This window comes from Cyprinodon tularosa, unplaced genomic scaffold, assembly GCF_016077235.1.
Source record: "Cyprinodon tularosa strain WSP-4 unplaced genomic scaffold, ASM1607723v1 ctg1597, whole genome shotgun sequence".
Lineage (NCBI taxonomy): Eukaryota > Metazoa > Chordata > Actinopteri > Cyprinodontiformes > Cyprinodontidae > Cyprinodon > Cyprinodon tularosa.
In genome coordinates, this window is record NW_024038434.1 from 2362 (window position 1) to 22329 (window position 19968).

At 43.8% G+C, this 19968-nt stretch overlaps 1 protein-coding gene across 1 annotated transcript in view; it reads left to right on the forward strand.

Moving 5' to 3' along the window:
• Positions 1–3018: 3018 nt before the first annotated feature.
• Positions 3019–19968, forward strand: part of LOC119780349 (1-phosphatidylinositol 4,5-bisphosphate phosphodiesterase delta-4-like) — a gene marked incomplete at its 3' end in the record, with an annotated part of 31392 nt that continues 14442 nt past the window's right edge. The window contains exons 1-8 of the mRNA XM_038280367.1: positions 3019–3160; positions 3288–3370; positions 17354–17469; positions 17602–17760; positions 18192–18456; positions 18979–19108; positions 19190–19421; positions 19500–19701. Of these exons, the coding sequence (XP_038136295.1) occupies positions 17445–17469; positions 17602–17760; positions 18192–18456; positions 18979–19108; positions 19190–19421; positions 19500–19701 (1013 nt within the window). The remainder of the gene's footprint in view (positions 3161–3287; positions 3371–17353; positions 17470–17601; positions 17761–18191; positions 18457–18978; positions 19109–19189; positions 19422–19499; positions 19702–19968) is intronic.

The window sequence follows — 19968 nt, forward strand, 5'->3', positions numbered from 1 at the left end:
ATTCAGTGTAGATGTACCTGGTCGATTTCCTCTTGTATTTCCAGTGGAAGGAAGACTTTTGAGTCTTCAATTTATCAATAAATATATCAATTTTTTCATCTTTACCATAATTTTCTCTGGTCCCCTCCCTGATCTGACCAGTGATGACATGTTTAGCTGCATGTCGTCATTCCACCGCTGGTTGTCTAGGTGGTGTCCTGAAAACAACGTGGGCTACATTAATAATTGGCAATCCTTTTGGGGAAAGCCTGGTCTGATTCGGAGAGACGGCATCCATCCCACTTTGGATGGTGCAGCTCTTCTTTCTAGGAATCTGGCCACATTTATTAGTCCTCCAAAACCCTGAGCCCCCAGGGTGCAGACCAGGAAGCAGAGTCCTAGTTTAACAGACCTCTCTGCAGCTTCTCTACTGTTACCCACTCTTTACTCCATCCAGACAGTGTCTTGCCCACGACCAAAATCTAATAAATTAGCAAAGATTCCCAAAGGAGTAAATCATGATAATCTAATTAAAATCAAAATAACTCCAATTGGGGAAAAAGTTAAAACAATTAAATGCGGTCTGTTTAACATAAGATCGCTTTCCTCTAAAAGTCTACTAGTTAATGACTTGATTTGTGATAATCACATTGACTTGTGTTGCCTTACAGAAACCTGGCTGCAGCAAGAGGATTATGTGAGCATAAATGAGGCAACTCCTTCAAGCTATTTAAATTTTCACATCCCCAGAAGTTCTGGGCGAGGAGGAGGAGTAGCAACAATCTTCCAGTCTGACTTACTGATTACTCCCAAAACAATTAATTCCTACAACTCTTTTGAACATTTAACCCTTAATTTCCCTGATCCAAATTTCAAGGCAAGAAAACCTCTTCTTTTTGTAACTTTGTATCGTCCACCAGGTCCTTACTCTGAATTTTTAGATGAGTTTTCAGAGTTCCTTTCTGATTTGGTATTAAATACTGACAGGGTCATCATAGTGGGAGATTTTAACATCCATGCTGACATTGAAGGCGATAGCTTAAGAGCAGCCTTTAATGCTATCTTAGACACTATTGGCTTTGTTCAAAATGTGAATAGTCCCACGCATTCTCATCTTCATACTTTGGATCTTGTGCTGACATACGGCATAGAATGTGAAGAAATAACAGTATTTCCTCACAACCCTGTCCTCTCTGACCACTTTCTAATAACCTTCAGGATTACTTTAACAGAGTTCTCCTCCCCCAAAAGAAGGTTCAATTTTAGTAGATCTTTATCAGATAGTGCAGTTATAAATTTTAAAGAATCTGCTTCACTTTCTCTCTGCTCTGTGTCACTGAGCAGTGCTGCAGAGTGCAAAAGCTTAGCTTATTCCCCTTCACAGGTTGATGATTTTGTTGATGGGGTTGCTAGTTCTCTGCGTATTGCCTTAGACAACGCAGCTCCTTTGAAAATGAAAACCGTTAAAAATAGAAAGCTTGCTCCTTGGTTTAATGCAGAGCTGCGTACTTTGAAGCAAAATGCTAGGAAACTGGAGAGAAAATATCGCTCCACAGGCCTGCGGGAGTCCTTCCTAGTCTGGAAAAATGGTTTACTGCTGTATAAGAGGACCCTTTGTAAAGCAAGAGCAGCATACTTCTCCTCATTAATAGAGGAGAATAAGAATAATCCTAGATTTCTTTTTAATACAGTTGCCAAACTCACCCAGAACCATAGCTCTGTTGAACCGTCCATTCCACCTGCTCTTAGCAGCAATGTTAATTTTGTCAGCTTTTTTACGGTTAGTCTTAGTCTAATTTTAGTAATTTTAGTCAACACTGTGCAGAGTAGAACTTATCTACACACAAATTCTCTTTTTAACATATATCACACTGTTCACATTGAACCTTTTCTCGGCTTGTTTCATCATATCCACAAAGTCTTCATCCTCGATGGTCCTTGCAGGCAGGTCAGAACCCCCAATTCATCCTTCTGCTCTTTTGCGTCAAGTTTGTACGGTGGGGGGGCTCCCAACATCTCTCCAACAGATTTCCCTTCCTTCCCCAACCTCTGATCTGGCTGTGGTGTCACTGTGTCAGGAATCTAGATTCTTTATAAATAAGATTGATCTTATTAAAAATAAGATCATTAGCACTCCTCTATCCGCGATTGTACCTGAGGTAGTCATGGAATCTGAACCAGGTTTAGACTGCTTTGAGTTGAACTTTCTGAATTAGCAAAATTATTGTCTTCATCTAAGCCTTCAACTTGTATGTTAGATCCAGTTCCAACCAGATTATTTAAGGAGGTATTCCCTTTGATCTCCTCCTCCATTTTAGATGTGATTAATCTATCTCTGTTACAGGGATATGTACCTAAAGCTTTTAAGGTTGCTGGAATTAAACATCTGTTGGCTCCTGGCAAGATCTATTTACAGGAATTTGTGAATTCACAACCTCGCCACAATTCATGTTGCTTGCAAGGTAACCATGTGTGTGCTGTCGGACTCAACCTTGCTTCATTGCTCTTGCCTTTGTTTCTGAAAGGGGTCCAGATTATCTGATGGATCTCAGGTCTTTATTCTCCCTGAAGGCTCCATCTCCTTCAGAACCAAGCACCATCCAAAGATCATCATCTGAATCGCAGTTCTCCTAATGTTCCCACAGGCTAATATCCAGAACTTTAGCGGCGCTGTTTTTGCTCCATTATATTATATATAAATGATGTCTTTTGAGCTGAATAAGGAGAAGCTGCTCGGCCCATTTAAGAGGAGATCTGTCCACTTTAGTCTTGGCTCAGGCTCTGTAATCTGAGGCGGGAACCTGAGCTGAAGCTGTGGATTATTGATGGCTGTCGACCTTAGCAGGAGCATGGCTGAAACCAGAAAGGAGAATTCAGTCCAGCTGAATCCACCTGTGTGGGTTTGGTGGCGGTGATGGAGGTGGAGGGGGGTCAGCTGTGGGACTGCAGGGAGACAGTCGTCAGGAACCTCTGTTCCAGAGCCGACCTCGCCTCCCCGCTGGGCCAACTGAGCTGATCAAAATTTGATGAGGGATCTTAGTAACCTGAGATGTGACAGAAAGCCTCCGTGTACGGGGGTTCTGCTGGTTCTGTGTGGCAGCAGTCGGGTCACCAACGCGCACATCAGAGGCATCTAAACTGAAGCGTTTCAGTGGTTTGGAGCTTTGCACTGTCTCCTCTGGTGAATAGAAACGCATTTCTGGATTAACTATAGCAGCCAGACAGATCAGCGCACAGACGACTGAACACTGATCCTCTGCTTTGTTACGGAGGCGGGGGGTGGGGGTGGGGGGTCTCTGCTTTCCCAGGGTGCTGCTCGTTCTCCCCACAGCCCTCAGTGCAGCAGGTCCACCCGATCAGCCGCCAGGATCTAAGAATGCTCCACCAGCAGGTCAGACACATCTTCACCCCCTGACATTTTAAACCTTTTCCTCTCTCTCTTTAACCTGTTAGATTAAACTGGTTAAACTGGTTAGAATGGGTAGACTGCAGGGTCCCAGTTTCTAACTTATTTATCAAATAAGGAGTCAGATTAATGTGTGAAATGATGGGTGGAATTATCCGTGCAAACAGCATGACTGAAGCCTTTGCTCAGTGTAGTTATTTACAGCTGTGCTAAAATGTCTGTTATCATATTTAATCAGAATCCGTATTTTAATCTGACCTAGATTAAAATATGACGTAGATTAAAATTCAACAAGTGTTCAGGGTTTAGTCTCTCCTCATGGTTTCTACCTTAGCCACTTTGGATCTTTGTTTTGGATTAATAAGATACCACAGCGCCCAACTGTGTCCAAGTTTATTCCTTCATTCACTTCATACCACGGACGTGGCCCAGCCCTACAGCATAATGCTGCCATCACCGTGTTTGACAGCATTGTGAGCAACCAGCTCAATCCTGTCTTGATCTGAACGGATCAACGTAGACCACCAAGGACCAGAAGGGTCCGACCAGGAGATGGTGCTTCTCTTTAGATCTTAATGTCCACAAATCAGGACAGAAAGAATATTTTTGCACAAATATTGATATTTAGAAAGGAATTTTTGGGGACCAGCCAAGAAGTTACCGAAGACCAGCCAAGAAAGAACATACCAAGGACCAACCAAGGACCAGCTAAGAACATACCAAGGACCAACCAAGGACCAGCTAAGAACATACCAAGGACCAACCAAGGACCAGCTAAGAACATACCAAGGACGAGCCAAGGACCAGCTAAGGACCAGCTAAGAACATACCAAGGACCAACCGAGGACCAGCTAAGGACCAGCAAAGAACATGCCAAGGACCAGCTAAGAACATACCAAGGACAAGCCAAGGACCAACCAAGGACCAGCTAAGAACATACCAAGGACCAGCTAAGAACATACCAAGGACCAACCGAGGACCAGCTAAGGACCAGCAAAGAACATACCAAGGACCAGCTAAGGAACAGCCAAGGAACAGCCAAGGACATAATAAGGAACAGCCAAGGACCAGCTTAGAACAGCCAAGGAACAGCCAAGGACCAGCTAAGGACCAGCCAAGGACCAGCCAAGGACCAGCTAAGGAACAGCAAAGAACATGCCAAGGACCAGCTAAGAACATACCAAGGACCAACCGAGGACCAGCTAAGGACCAGCAAAGAACATACCAAGGACCAGCTAAGGAACAGCCAAGGAACAGCCAAGGACATAATAAGGAACAGCCAAGGACCAGCTTAGAACAGCCAAGGAACAGCCAAGGACCAGCTAAGGACCAGCCAAGGACCAGCCAAGGACCAGCTAAGGAACAGCCAAGGACCAGACAAGGACCAGCTAAGAACATACCAAGGACCAATCGATCACCAGCCAAAGACCAGCAAAGAACATGCCAAGAACCAGCCAAGGACCAGCTAAGGACCAACCATGGACCAGCCAAGGACCAACCATGGACCAGCCAAGGACCAGCTAAGGAACAGCCAAGGACCAGACAAGGACCAGCTAAGGAACAGAGAAGGACCAGCCAAGGACCAACCAAGGACCAGCTAAGAACATACCAAGGACCAGCTAAGGAACAGCCAAGGACCAGCTAAGGAACAGCCAAGGATCAGACAAGGACCAGCTAAGGAACAGCCAAGGACCAGCTAAGGAACAGCCAAGGACCAGACAAGGACCAGCTAAGGAACAGCCAAGGACCAGACAAGGACCCATCAACGAAAGTGGGGACATTTTGAATGGCTACTGCTGTAATGCCTTAGAGAAATAATATGTTTCTTTAAAAAAAAAAATATATATATATATATATATATATATTTTTTTTTTTTTTCCGCTGGTCGGTAAATAAAATTCTCCTCTGGTCCTTTCGGTCGGTGAGTAAAAAAGTTAATATCGGACCCTGCTTACTACCTTTTCTTTCCATGTCAACATCTACATGGTTTTACTGTGGGAGTGATATCAGTCAGTTTATGCTGCAGAAACTACACGCTGTATTCAGTCACAATCAAATGCTAGACAGTCTTCTGTTCATTAAAACATCTATGCATTCATACCTGATGATGTTTTCACCTCCACTTTAATCCAAACACCATGCATGGATTAGAGAAAAATGATCAAAACAAACACATAATCCAGCCTATGTTTAGAGGCTGCAGAGGATGGGGTCCCGCTACGGCCCGTGATCCAGGTCAGGAGTGAAGGTGACAGGGATTTGGGAAGATTAGTCGGCTTAGGCAGCTTTTGATAAAGTGCATGGCAGCAGTGAATAGATGCAAAGAGCATCCCATCAGTTCTGATAGTGGCCCAATGAGGCAGAGTAATCCCACTGATGTCATCTTCTCCACCAGCTGTCTAATGTGGCTCTGCAGCCTAAACTACAGAAGAAAAAACTTTTTAAATAAAAATTAAAATAATGCAAATTCTTTGTCCAGTCCTGAAAAACAATAAAATAACATTTGTGATTGTAAATCTTTCCTCTACCACTAGAGGCGCCTAAGTAAACCCATTGAAATTCACTGATCAAAGAGCTGCTTTCCAAATATCCCAGTTTACCGCTTCAGTTAGATTGCTGTAAAAAGAAGGAAATGCAATAGAAGCACATAAACTGTTTATTGTTTTTCTATGCTATGATGTCATCATGCTGACTTTTTGCTTTTAGGTGTAACATATGTTGGTGATGATTCTCTGTCATCCAGTTCTTTGTTGTTTAGTTAAAAACAAAATCGCTGGACTTTTTTTTCAGGTTTGGAGGTGTTTCTCTTCCCATCCAGGAAGGTTTCAGGAGATCTGTCTCACGCCCTGCAGTAGTAGGACATCACAATTCTATCCGGTTATAAGTGAAGCTCAGACACCCCAGATGGAGGGGTTGAGAAAGCGCTGATTAACTTAACTGATTTTTGAATTTTATTTCAGTTTAATATATAAAACAAGTCAGAATTAAAGTGAGAACTCTGAGATTAAAGTTAGAATTCTGAGATTAAAGTTAAAATTCTGAGATTAAAGTGAGAATTCTGAGAATAAAGTCAGAACTCTGAGATTAAAGTCAGAACTCTGAGAATAAAGTCAGAACTCTGAGATTAAAGTCAGAACTCTGAGAATAAAGTCAGAACTCTGAGATTAAATTCAGAACTCTGAGATTAAAGTCAGAACTCTGAGATTAAAGTCAGAACTCTGAGATTAAAGTCAGAACTCTGAGAATAAAGTCAGAACTCTGAGATTAAAGTCAGAACTCTGAGAATAAAGTCAGAACTCTGAGATTAAAGTCTGAACTCTGAGATTAAAGTCTGAACTCTGAGATTAAAGTCAGAATTCTGAGATTAAAGTCAGAACTCTGAGATTAAAGTCAGAACTCTGAGATTAAAGTCTGAACTCTGAGATTAAAGTCTGAACTCTGAGATTAAAGTCAGAATTCTGAGATTAAAGTCAGAACTCTGAGATAAAAGTCAAAACTCTGAGATTAAAGTCTGAACTCTGAGATTAAAGTTAGAATTTTGGGATTAAAGTCAGAACTCTGAGGATAAAGTCAGAACTCTGAGATTAAAGTCTGAACTCTGAGATTAAAGTTAAAATTCTGAGATTAAAGTCAGAACTCTGAGATTAAAGTCAGAACTCTGAGATTAAATTCAGAACTCTGAGATTAAAGTCAGAACTCTGAGATTAAAGTCAGAACTCTGAGATTAAAGTCAGAACTCTGAGAATAAAGTCAGAACTCTGAGATTAAAGTCTGAACTCTGAGATTAAAGTCTGAACTCTGAGATTAAAGTCAGAACTCTGAGATTAAAGTCTGAACTCTGAGATTAAAATCAGAATTCTGAGATTAAAGTCAGAACTCTGAGATTAAAGTTAGAATTTTGGAATTAAAGTCAGAACTCTGAGAATAAAGTCAGAACTCTGAGATTAAAGTCTGAACTCTGAGATTAAAGTTAAAATTCTGAGATTAAAGTCAGAACTCTGAGATTAAAGTCAGAACTCTGAGATTAAATTCAGAACTCTGAGATTAAAGTCAGAACTCTGAGATTAAAGTCATAACTCTGAGATTAAAGTCAGAACTCTGAGATTAAAGTCTGAACTCTGAGATTAAAATCAGAATTCTGAGATTAAAGTCAGAACTCTGAGATTAAAGTCAGAACTCTGAGATTAAAGTTAGAATTTTGGAATTAAAGTCAGAACTCTGAGAATAAAGTCAGAACTCTGAGATTAAAGTCTGAACTCTGAGATTAAAGTTAAAATTCTGAGATTAAAGTCAGAACTCTGAGATTAAAGTCAGAACTCTGAGATTAAATTCAGAACTCTGAGATTAAAGTCAGAACTCTGAGATTAAAGTCATAACTCGGAGATTAAATTTAGAACTCTGATATTAAAGTCATAACTCTGAGATTAAAGTCATAACTCTGAGATTAAAGTCAGAACTCTGAGAATAAAGTCAGAACTCTGAGATTAAATTTAGAACTCTGAGATTAACGTCTGAACTCTGAGATTAAATTTAGAACTCTGAGATTAAAGTCTGAACTCTGAGATTAAAGTCAGAACTCTGAGATTAAAGTCTGAAATCTGAGATTAAAGTCAGAACTCTGAGATTAAAGTCAGAATTCTGAGATTAAAGTCAGAACTCTGAGATTAAAGTCAGAATTCTGAGATTAAAGTCAGAACTCTGAGATTAAAGTCAGAATTCTGAGATTAAAGTCAGAATTCTGAGATTAAAGTCAGAACTCTGAGATTAAAGTCAGAAGTCTGAGATTAAAGTCTGAACTCTGAGATTAAAATCAGAATTCTGAGATTAAAGTCTGAACTCTGAGATTAAAATCAGAACTCTGAGATTAAAATCAGAATTCTGAGATTAAAGTCAGAATTCTGAGATTAAAGTCAGAACTCTGAGATTAAAGTCAGAATTCTTAGATTAAAGTCCGAACTCTGAGATTAAAGTGAGAACTCTGAGATTAAAGTCTGAACTCTGAGATTAAAATCAGAACTCTGATATTAAAGTCAGAACTCTGAGATTAAAGTTAGAATTTTGGGATTAAAGTCAGAACTCTGAGATTAAAGTTAGAACTCTGAGATTAAAGTCAGAACTCTGAGATTAAAGTCAGAACTCTGAGATTAAAGTTAGAATTCTGAGATTAAAGTCAGAACTCTGAGATTAAAGTTAGAATTCTGAGATTAAAGTCAGAACTCTGAGATTAAAGTCAGAACTCTGAGATTAAAGTCTGAACTCTGAGATTAAAGTCTGAACTCTGAGATTAAAGTTAAAATTCTGAGATTAAAGTCAGAACTCTGGGATTAAAGTCTGAACTCTGAGATTAAAGTCAGAATTCTGAGATTAAAGTCAGAACTCTGAGATTAAAGTCTGAAATCTGAGATTAAAGTCAGAACTCTGAGATTAAAGTCAGAAGTCTGAGATTAAAGTCTGAACTCTGAGATTAAAATCAGAATTCTGAGATTAAAGTCTGAACTCTGAGATTAAAATCAGAACTCTGAGATTAAAATCAGAATTCTGAGATTAAAGTCAGAATTCTGAGATTAAAGTCAGAACTCTGAGATTAAAGTCAGAATTCTTAGATTAAAGTCCGAACTCTGAGATTAAAGTGAGAACTCTGAGATTAAAGTCTGAACTCTGAGATTAAAATCAGAACTCTGATATTAAAGTCAGAACTCTGAGATTAAAGTTAGAATTTTGGGATTAAAGTCAGAACTCTGAGATTAAAGTTAGAACTCTGAGATTAAAGTCAGAACTCTGAGATTAAAGTCAGAACTCTGAGATTAAAGTTAGAATTCTGAGATTAAAGTCAGAACTCTGAGATTAAAGTTAGAATTCTGAGATTAAAGTCAGAACTCTGAGATTAAAGTCAGAACTCTGAGATTAAAGTCTGAACTCTGAGATTAAAGTCTGAACTCTGAGATTAAAGTTAAAATTCTGAGATTAAAGTCAGAACTCTGGGATTAAAGTCTGAACTCTGAGATTAAAGTCAGAATTCTGAGATTAAAGTCAGAACTCTGAGATTAAAGTCTGAAATCTGAGATTAAAGTCAGAACTCTGAGATTAAAGTCAGAATTCTGAGATTAAAGTCAGAACTCTGAGATTAAAGTCAGAATTCTGAGATTAAAGTCATAACTCTGAGATTAAAGTTAGAATTCTGGTAATAAAATCAGAACTGTGAGATTACATTTAGAATTTAATTCTTTACTATCAGGAAGTCCACAAACTGTAGTTAAAAGCCTTCAGCTGATCCAAAATGCTGCAGCCAGAGTTCTGATGAAAATGAAAAAGAGAGATCATATCTCTCCTATCCTGGCTTCTCTTCATTGGCTTCCTGTTAAATCCAGAATAGAATTTAAAATCCTCCTTCTCACATATAAAGCCTTAAATGGCCAAGCTCCATCTGATATCAGAGATCTGATTGTTCCTTATGTTCCTAACAGAGCACTTCGCTCTCAATCTGCAGGTTTACTAGTGGTTCCTAGAATTTCTAAAAGTAGAATGGGAGGCAGATCTTTTAGTTCTCAGGCTCCTCTCCTGTGGAACCAACTACCAGTTTTAGTCCGTGAGGCAGACACCCTGTCTACTTTTAAGGCTAGGCTTAAAACTTTCCTTTTTGATAAAGCTTATAGTTAGAGTGGCTCAGGTTATCCTGATCTATCTCTATAGTTATGCTGCTATAGGCTTAGACTTTTGGAGGACATAGGGACCCCTTTTTCATCATTCTGCTTCATTCTATCTCTATTCTCCTACTCTGCAGAATCTGTTAGTTCAATCTCTAACGTTCTGCTCTCTCTGCTTTTTCTCATAGTAGCTTCATCTGGTCTGTTCCTGTTTGGCTGTGACTCCATCCTGGAGAGAAATATCAGCTGTGCTGCTGCCATCAACACCTTTGTTTCTAGATTTTGGAGCTTGGCCTGTTTTCCAGTGTAGTCCTGTTTCTCTGACTGTGACTAACTGGATGTGCTCTCTTCATCCTCTGACATGGGAGCTGGCTCGGAGCTCGTCTGCCTGGCTGTGTGTTTCCTGGACGGGGCCGCCTGTGGAGCTGGTTGACAGTTGCCTTTTGTATCTATGCTTCTTTTTCTATGTCTGCTTCTGTCTCCTTGAACCCCAGTGGGCCTCAGCAGATGGCCGCTCACACTGAGCCTGGTTCTGCTGGAGGTTTCTTCCTGTTCAAAGGGAGTTTTTACTCTCCACTGTCGCTACAAGCATGCTTAGTGTGAGGGATTGCTGAAGAGTCAATGAGTCGATGCAATCAGCTGGTTTTCCTTAGATAGAAAACTTTGAATCAATCTGACTGGATGATCTGGTGAACTGGAAAGTGACCTGAGATGATGTGATGTGAATTGGAGCTATAGAAATAAACAGAATAGAACTGAATTGAAGTACAGAGCAAAGAAATTAGCTTTAGGGAGTAATAGCCTTTGAGAAAGTGAGACCAAGCATCAATCCATTTTCTTCCCTTAATCTGGGGCCGGGTCCCGGAGGCAGCAGTCTAAGCAGATATACCCAGACTTCCCAACCCACGCACACCTCCTCTAACTGCTCTGGGGGGACCCCGAGGCGACACCAGGCCTCCTCCCAATAGGACATGGTGGAACACCTCCCGAGGGAGGTGACCAGGAGGCATCAGGAACAGAGCCTCCTCAGCAGCAATGCTACTCCAAGCTCCTCCCTGGTAACTGAGCTCCTCACCCGAGCTGGAAGGGTGCACCCAGCTGCCCTGCAAAGAAACTCATTTCGGCCGCTTGCATTTGTGATGTTGTCCTTTCGGTCTTTACCTTTACATAGATCGGTAAATCTAGAGATTTGCCCCATGACTCAACTCCCTCTTCACCAAGACAGTCCGATACAGCGGCCGCATTCCTGCCGATGCCACACTGATCCGTCTGTTGATCTAACGCTCCCTGTGTCCCTCACTCCTGATCAAGACCCTGAGATACTCAAACTCCTCCACTTGAGACAAAGGACCAAGCATATTCTATAAAATTAAAACCACTCTATACCCACAGCAGGATTCTGGAGGGTGCATGGGAGTTTGCCCAACCAGTCTACATGTGTTTTATGGATCTGGAGAAGGCATTCAACCATGTCCCTTGGGGGGTCCAGTGGGGGGTACTCTGGGAGTATGGAGTACCAGGCCCTTTAATATGGGTTCTTAGGTCTCTGTATGACCGGTGTCAGAGTCTGGTCCGCATTGCTGGCAGTAAGTCGGACTCGTTTCCGGTGAGGGTTGGACTCCACCAAGGTTGCCCTTTGTCATTGATTCTGTTCATAACTTTTATGGACAGAATTTCTAGGCGCAGCCAAGGAGTTGAGGGGATCTGTCTTGGTGGCCTTAGGATTGCATCTCTGTTATTGCAGATGATGTGGTTCTATTGGCTTCATCAGGGCGTGATCTACAGCTCTCACTGGAGCGGTTCACAGCCGAGTGTGAAGCAGCCGGGATGAAGAAATCCAAGACCGTGGTCTTCAGCCGGAAAAGGGTAGAGTGCCGTCTCCAGGTTGGGGAGGATGTACTGCCCCTAGTGGAGGAGTTTATGTATCTTGGGGTCTTGTTCACGAATGAGGGGAAAATGGAGCGGGAGATCAATAGGCGGATTGGTGCGGCGTCTGCTGTGAAGCGTGCGCTGTACTGGAATGTTGTAGTGGAGAGAGAGCTGAGCAAGAAAGCAAAGCTCTCCATTTACCGGTCGATCTACTTTCCTACCCTCATCTATGGTCAGGAGCTTTGGGTCATGACTGAAAGAATGAGATCCTGGATACAAGCGGCTGAAATTAGTTTTCTGCATAATGTGTCTGGGCTCTCCCTTAGAGATAGGGGGAGGAGCTCAGTCATCCGGGGAGGACTCAGAGTAGAGCCGCTGCTCCTCCAGATCGAGAGGAGCCAGCTGAGGTGGCTTGGGTATTTAGTTAGGATGCCTCCTGAACGTCTCCCTGGTGAGGTGTTCCAGGCACGTCCCACCGGGAGGAGACCCAGGACAGGATGGATGGATTGATGGATGGTTGGATGGAGGATGGATGGATGGATGGATGGATGGATGGATGGATGGATGGATGGATGGATGGATGGATGGATGGATGGAGGATGGATGGATGGATGGATGGATGGATGGATGGATGGATGGATGGAGGATGGATGGATGGATGGATGGATGATGGATGGATGGATGGATGGATGGATGGAGGATGGATGGATGGATGGATGGAGGATGGATGATGGATGGATGGATGGATGGATGGATGGATGGAGGATGGATGGATGGATGGATGGATGGATGATGGATGGATGGATGATGGATGGATGGATGGATGGATGGATGGATGGATGATGGATGATGGATGGATGGATGGATGGATGGATGATGGATGGATGGAAGGATGGATGGATGGATGGAGGATGGATGGATGGATGGATGGAGGATGGATGATGGATGGATGGATGGATGATGGATGGATGATGGATGGATGGATGGATGGATGGATGATGGATGGATGGATGGATGGATGGATGGATGGATGGATGGATGGATGGATGGATGGATGGTTGGATTGATGGATGGTTGGATGGATGGATGGATGGATGGATGGATGGATGGATGGATGGATGGATGGATGGATGGATGGATGGATTGATGGATGGTTGGATTGATGGATGGTTGGATGGATGGATGGTTGGATTGATGGATGGATGGATTGATGGATGGTTGGATGGAGGATGGATGGATGGATGATGGATGGATGGATGGATGGATGGATGGATGGATGGATGGAGGATGGATGGATGGATGGATGGATGGATGGATGGAGGATGGATGGATGGATGGATGGATGGATGGATGGATGGATGGATGATGGATGGATGGATGGATGGATGGATGGGAAAGGGGTGGATGGATGGGGGATGGATGGATGGATGGGTGGATGGATGGAGGATGGATGGATGATGGATGGGTGGATGGATGGGTGGATGGTTGGATGGGAGGTGGATGGATGATGGATGGATGGATGGGTGGGTGGATGGGTGGATGGATGGGGGATGGATGGAGGTGGATGGTTGGATGGGGGAAAGGATGAGGATGGATGGATGGATGGATGGATGGATGGATGGATGGATGGATGGATGGAGGGAGGGTGGGTGGGTGGATGGATGGATGGGTGGGGGAGGAATGGTGGATGGATGGATGGATGGGTGGATGGATGGATGGATGGGATGGAGGTGGATGGATGGATGGGTGGATGGAGGATGGGTGGATGGATGGAGGATGGGTGGATGGATGATGGAAGGGTGGGTATGGGTGGAGGATGGATGGATGGATGGTGGATGGATGGAGGAGGTGGATGGGTGATGAGGATGGATGATGGATGATGGATGATGGGTGGGGGGATGGATGGAGTGGATGGATGGTGAGGAGATGGATGGATGGATGGAGGATGGGTGGATGGATATGGATGGGTGGAAAGGATGGATGGGGATGGGGGTGGAGGATGGATGGAGGAGGTGGATATGATGGATGGGGGATGGATGATGGAGGAGATGGGTGGATGGAGGGTGGATGGATGAGGATGGATGGGGGATGGATGGTGATGGAGGATGGATGAAGGAAAGGTGGATTGAAGGAGGGTTGGGTTGATGATGGTTGGATGGAGGTGGAGGATGGTGGGTGGGATGGGGGGAGGATATGGATTGATGGATGGGTTGGATTGATGGATGGTTGGAAAGATGGAGGTTGATTGATATGGTGGATTTTGGGTGGTTGGAGGAGGATGGAGGTGGAGATGGGATGGAGGATGGATGGGGTGGATGGAGGATGAAGGATGGGTGGAGGATGGATGGATGGATGGGTGGAGGATGGAAGGATGGGTGGAGGAAGGATGGATGGGATGGAATGGATGGATGGAAAGGTGGATGGGTTTTATGGATGGGTGGTGGAGGAGGGTGGAGGATGGCTGGGGATGGTGGAGGATGGGGGAGGAAGGTTTGGTGGGGAAGATGGTGGAGGAGGTTGGAATGGGGATGGGAAAAGGGTGGAGGGTGATGGAAGGAGGTGGGTGGTGGAGGGGATAAAGGAAGGTATGGAAGGGGAAAGGGGGATGAAAAAATGGATGGTTTGGGGGAGGGGGATAGGGGGGTAGGGTGGAAAGAAGGATGGTGGGGATGGAGGATTGGAGGATGGGGATGGAGGATGGAGGGGATGGGAGGAAAGGATGGATGGAGGGAGGATGGGGGATGAGGAGGGTGGAATGGTGGGTTGTGGTGGATGGTGAGGAGGATGGTTGGTTGATGGATGGTTGGAGATTGAGGAATGGAGGAGGAGGGGAGGTGAAAGGAGGATGAAGGAGGGAAGGAAAGGTGGGGAGGAGGTGGAGGAAGGAGGATGGTGGATGGATGGATGGAAGGAAAGGTGGGGATTGACGATTTATGGAAGTGGAGATGGGTGGATGGTGATGGAGGAGGATGTGGGTTTAGGAGAGGTGGAGGAAGGCAGTTAAGGTTGGAAGCGGGATGGGTGGAGGATGGGGGAAAGATGGTGGTGGGGGATGGAGGAAGGAAGGATGGAAGGAGGATAATGAGGAAGGGTGAGAAGGATGGATTGGGATGGATGGTGGAGGAAGGAGATGGATGGATGGGAGGATGATGGGGGTGGGAGGATGGATGGGGGTGGGATGATGGAAGGTAAGAAAGGGTGGAAGGAAGGGGATGGAGGATTGGGGGGATAGGGAAAGGTGTGGATTTTGGAATGGAAGAGGAGGTAGGGGATGGTGGAGGGAAGGTGATGGTGTGGAGGGGATGGATGGTGGTGGAGAAGGATGGAAAGGGGGGAGAAGGATGGTGGATGGTGGAAGGAGGGGTGGATGGAAAGGTTGGTTTTTTGAAGGAGGGTTTATGGAGGTGGAGGATGGTGATGGATGGAAGAGGATGGAGAGGGAGGGGTAAAGGTGGTTGGGTGGTGAGGATTTTAGGAAGGAGGAGGATGAGGGTGGGGTGTTTGGATTGAGGAGGATGAGGAAGAAAAAAAAGGTGTGGATGAGGTTGGGTGAAAGAGGGGGAGGAGGAGGAGGAGGGGAGAGGTGGGTAGGAAATTTATTGAAAGGAATGGAGTAGGTAGGATATGAAGGAAGGATGTGGAGGAGAGGAGGTATGGGTGTAAGGATAAGAAGAAAGGATGGGGAGAGGATGGGAAGATGATAGGAAATGGCTGGGATGGATATTTAGGTTAGGGGGGAAAGATGGATGGATGGATGAGATATGGAGGATTATGATAGGATGGGGAAGGATGAAGAGGGGTAGGATTGGTGGAGGATGGAGGGATGGATGGAGGAAGGATGGAGGTGGATGGATGGAGGGTGGATGGAGGATGGTTGGATTATGGGTTTTATGGAAGGAATTGTAGGAAGGAAGGTGATTGCGGAGGATGGTGGAGATGGATGGAGAAAGATGGAAGGGGTGGAGATGGATGGAGAAGGAGATGGATGGAGGGGGAGGATGATAGGAGGAGGAGTGGATGGTTGGGAAAAGGTTGTGGGAAAAGGTGGAGGGGATGGAAGGTGGTGGGAAGGAATGAAAAGTTTTTATGTTTGTATTGGTAGGAATTAATGATTAGGGATATTATGGAGGATTAATAAGGGGTATTAAAATGGTTATTATAGTGGGATTAGGTTTTATGATTATGTATAGAAATTTATTATATATAATTATAAATTAATGTAATGAAAATGATTTATTGATTATTTATTATGATATATATGAAAGTGATATATATAATTATTACCCGGTATATATAAAAGATAGGTATATATTATTTAAAAATTATATAAAGGGGGGAAAATTCAAAATTATTATTATTATGATTATTAGGGAGTTAGAAGGGCTTTTAGGAGGGTAGCGGACCCCCCCCAAAAACACCCAACCCAGCCCCCCGCGAGCAATTTACCCCGCCGCGGCCCCAACGCCCAACCAAACCCTTCCCCCCCCCTCCCCAAATCCCTCCCACTAGAACGTGAAGGAAATTAAAGCTTAAAACTGCTTGGCAGGCATGGTGCAAATCCCCCAACTCTAGATCCAGGCCCAATGACCTAAGAATGCGGGGTCAGGCTTAATCCGAAAGTTACGCCCCCCCCATTTTTCTTTTCTTTCAATAATGACCCTGTTTTTTACCCTAAAACAATCCTTTTCCGTTGGCTTACCGGGGCCGCTCCCTGGTTTCATTCTTCTTTTTGGGAGTTCCCCAAATTTAAAGTTTGGAACACTTTAAAGCACTGATCTGGCCGCTCAGTTTGAGAGCGCTTACGTTGTTCTTCTCTTGTTTTTTTTCTGTCTTTGTGAGAACTTGTTCAGTCCAATCAGATAAAGTTCTAAAGACAGATAGAACTGACCCATTTTCTTTCAAGTCCTTCTTTAGGCAAAGCCAGAAACCCTGTTGACTCTAGCATTTCTCTTTTGCAGCATCTCTTCATTTGTATGTTTTCTACAGTGTATTTATTATGCTTGCAGCACCTTTTCTACAGGCTGCGCTTTTACGTCTTCCCAGAGTGTTTGCAGCCTTCAGCCACCGAAGTGGCATCTAGTGGCTTCCGAATCTGTAAAGCAGAAGTTGAAGTGCACCAGCTCTAGTGCAGCGTGTCAGGGTTAGGAAGTGTGAAATAAGTTGACAACTCTATGAAAGTTCCTCCACAGCAGAGTTTTAACATGCCTTATTTGGGAAGGCTCTTGCATGTTATGAAAAAAAAACATTTCATTCTCTCTCAGCTGTGAAAGATGAAGAAATCCCTTCATATGACACGTCTTTAAAAATGAAATCTGGGTATTTTGTTATGTAAACATGTCCTGTGTAGTTAGGAATCTAGTCCAGGATATAGAATGAATTGTTTCAAAAAAAAACAAAAGAAAAGCAGCTGTCAGCTACGGTGGTGGGGGACTAATGATGTGGGGTTGTTTTTCAGCTACAGGGTCTTCACGTTAACATCAGCTGAAGCTAAATCATCACAGTGCTTGCTCTGCTCTTCGACTTAGATGGATTTATAACAGCAGGAAATGGCTTCCATAAAGAGTGGCCTCCGTAAGTAACTGTATTTTTTTTTTTTAAGATGTTCTTAGATTCTGATAATAATTGTTGATTTTAATGACTTACTGTTGAAAATAAATAAATCAAGGGATTGTGGATATTTTGAACTTCTTTGTTCCCTCTCAGGTATCCAGGGGGATGAAAACCTTCAGTCCATGCTGGTAGGGACAGTGATGAGGAAAATTAAGTCCCGTACTTGGAAAAAACAACGATACTTCAAACTCCAGGATGACTTCATGACCATCTGGTACAAGTCCAAGAAGGCTGGCAACGCCCACTCTACCTGTGAGCTCTGAGGGTTTGGATATACTTTTACAATCTGCATAGTAATATGCATTGCCTTAGCTAGCACGAGCTGTGTCAATCCTTACCTTACCCTAACTTACCTCACCCTACCCAACCATCCCTTACTAAAACATAACCTTATCTTACCTAACTGTACCTTACCACCATGAAATTACCTTACCCTATCCCACATTACGCAACATTACCCCTACCTTACCTTTCCTTACCCCACCTTGCTATTACCTTACCTTATCTGACCCTACCTTACCTTTCCCTACCTTACCTTACCTAACCTTAGCTTATCTTCCCTAACCATAACTTTACCCTACCTTACGTTACCCTACTCTCACTAATCAAACCCTGACTTACCTTCCCTTAATTTACCTTACCCTACCCTACCTAACCTTACCTTATGCTACCTCTGGGCACAGATGACAGTGCTGCTTACACCCGGCTGTTGTGTCCAGTTTCTGTCAGCGATGTGGAGGTAGTGCGGGAGGGCCATCAAAGTGAAGTCCTGCTCAGCACCGCAGACGAATTCCCTGCTAACCGATGCTTCACGGTGGTATTCCGCGGACGCCGGGGAAACCTGGACCTAGTGGCCGAGTCAGCTGAGGAGGCCGAGTCCTGGATCAAAGGCATTAGGAAGCTAATTGAAAACCTGGAAAACATGGGAGAAAGGGAAAAACTGGACCAGTATCCTTTGGCAAGAGTTGGCTTTCTCACGCATTAGAGTTTGCTGAATTTGTTCCAACCTTCACTACTTTGTAAATTGACAGGGTTACAAATATTTGATGAAGAATGGGTCAATTAATTGAAGAATTATGTCCAACAAATCAATGGTTAAACGGGAAAAGTAATGGTATCATAGAAAAGCTATAGAGGAGTAGGTCAGGAACAAGCACATCCTGGTGATGTGTTGTGTGTTTAGCAGCTGCATCCAAACCTCCTTATCAGGTACGATTCCTAGCATGCAGCATGCAGAATTCAGCTACTCATACTCACTCTTGGCTTAATGTGTGATTTTAATGTTATGTCACAGGTTGTACATGTTGGGATAAAATGCTGAACTGATGCTACTATAATTTACAGTGGCCAGTGGAGTGGCCAATGGGGTGGCCAGTGCAATGCCATTTTGTGCAATAGTGTGGCCACCCCCTGGTGGCGCCACTGGACAGAAACCCAGGAGACTATTGCTTCTTTAAGCACTGTTCCCAGATGGATATGGGACTGGTTCAAGAAGGCCGACAAGAACAACGATGGCAGGATGAACTTCAAGGAAGTGAGAGATCTCTTGAGGATGATGAATGTGGACATGAATGAACACCATGCCCACCGTCTGTTCACTGTGAGATCCTTTTTTTCCCGCAAAGGACCTGTAGTTTTCACAGCCATGCTTTGATCTTTCTTTCTTTTGTTTTTGCATCAGATGGCGGATAAATCTCAGACTGGCGCCCTCGAAGGGGATGAGTTTGTCTTGTTCTACAAGATGTTGACACAGAGAGAAGATATTTTGAAAATTTTCCAGGAGTACTCATCTGATGGTCAGAAGTTATCCCAGAGCGACCTAGAGGACTTTCTGAGAGTGGAGCAGTTGGAAGGGGGTGATATCCAACACCGCGTTCAGGAGCTAATTGACCGCTATGAGCCCTCAGACACAGGTACATACTCAAGAGAACTTCTGTTTGCCACCTTTGCCTAATTGAATTACACCTAATTAAGTCCCTTTTGTATTCCAGCAAAGCTGCTGAAGGCTATGACGTTTGACGGTTTCTTGATGTACCTCGGTTCGGCTGAGGGCTCTATTTTCAGCCCACGGTGCAGGGACATCTTCCAAGACATGAGCCAGCCGCTGTGCCATTACTTCATCTCTTCTTCCCACAACACGTATCTGATGGAGGACCAGCTGAGGGGACAAAGCAGCGTGGAGGGATACATCAGGTAGCTCTGCAGAATGTAGTGCTGCTGTTTGATACCTGCTAACCATGAAGTTAGCATGGCAGTGGAATCAGGTAGGTGTAACTTTTGTTCGGTCATTGTTTAAACCCCTCGTCTTCAGGAACATTATCATCTCATTCAGTGAGTTTTATAAATAAACTGAATGACTGGAAAACTGGCCTGTCTTCAAGATAAATCTGAACACATATGTTAGCTTTGTGGACCGTTTTCACTCTCTGACTCTCTGGCAAATTCACTACTTGGTGGAAC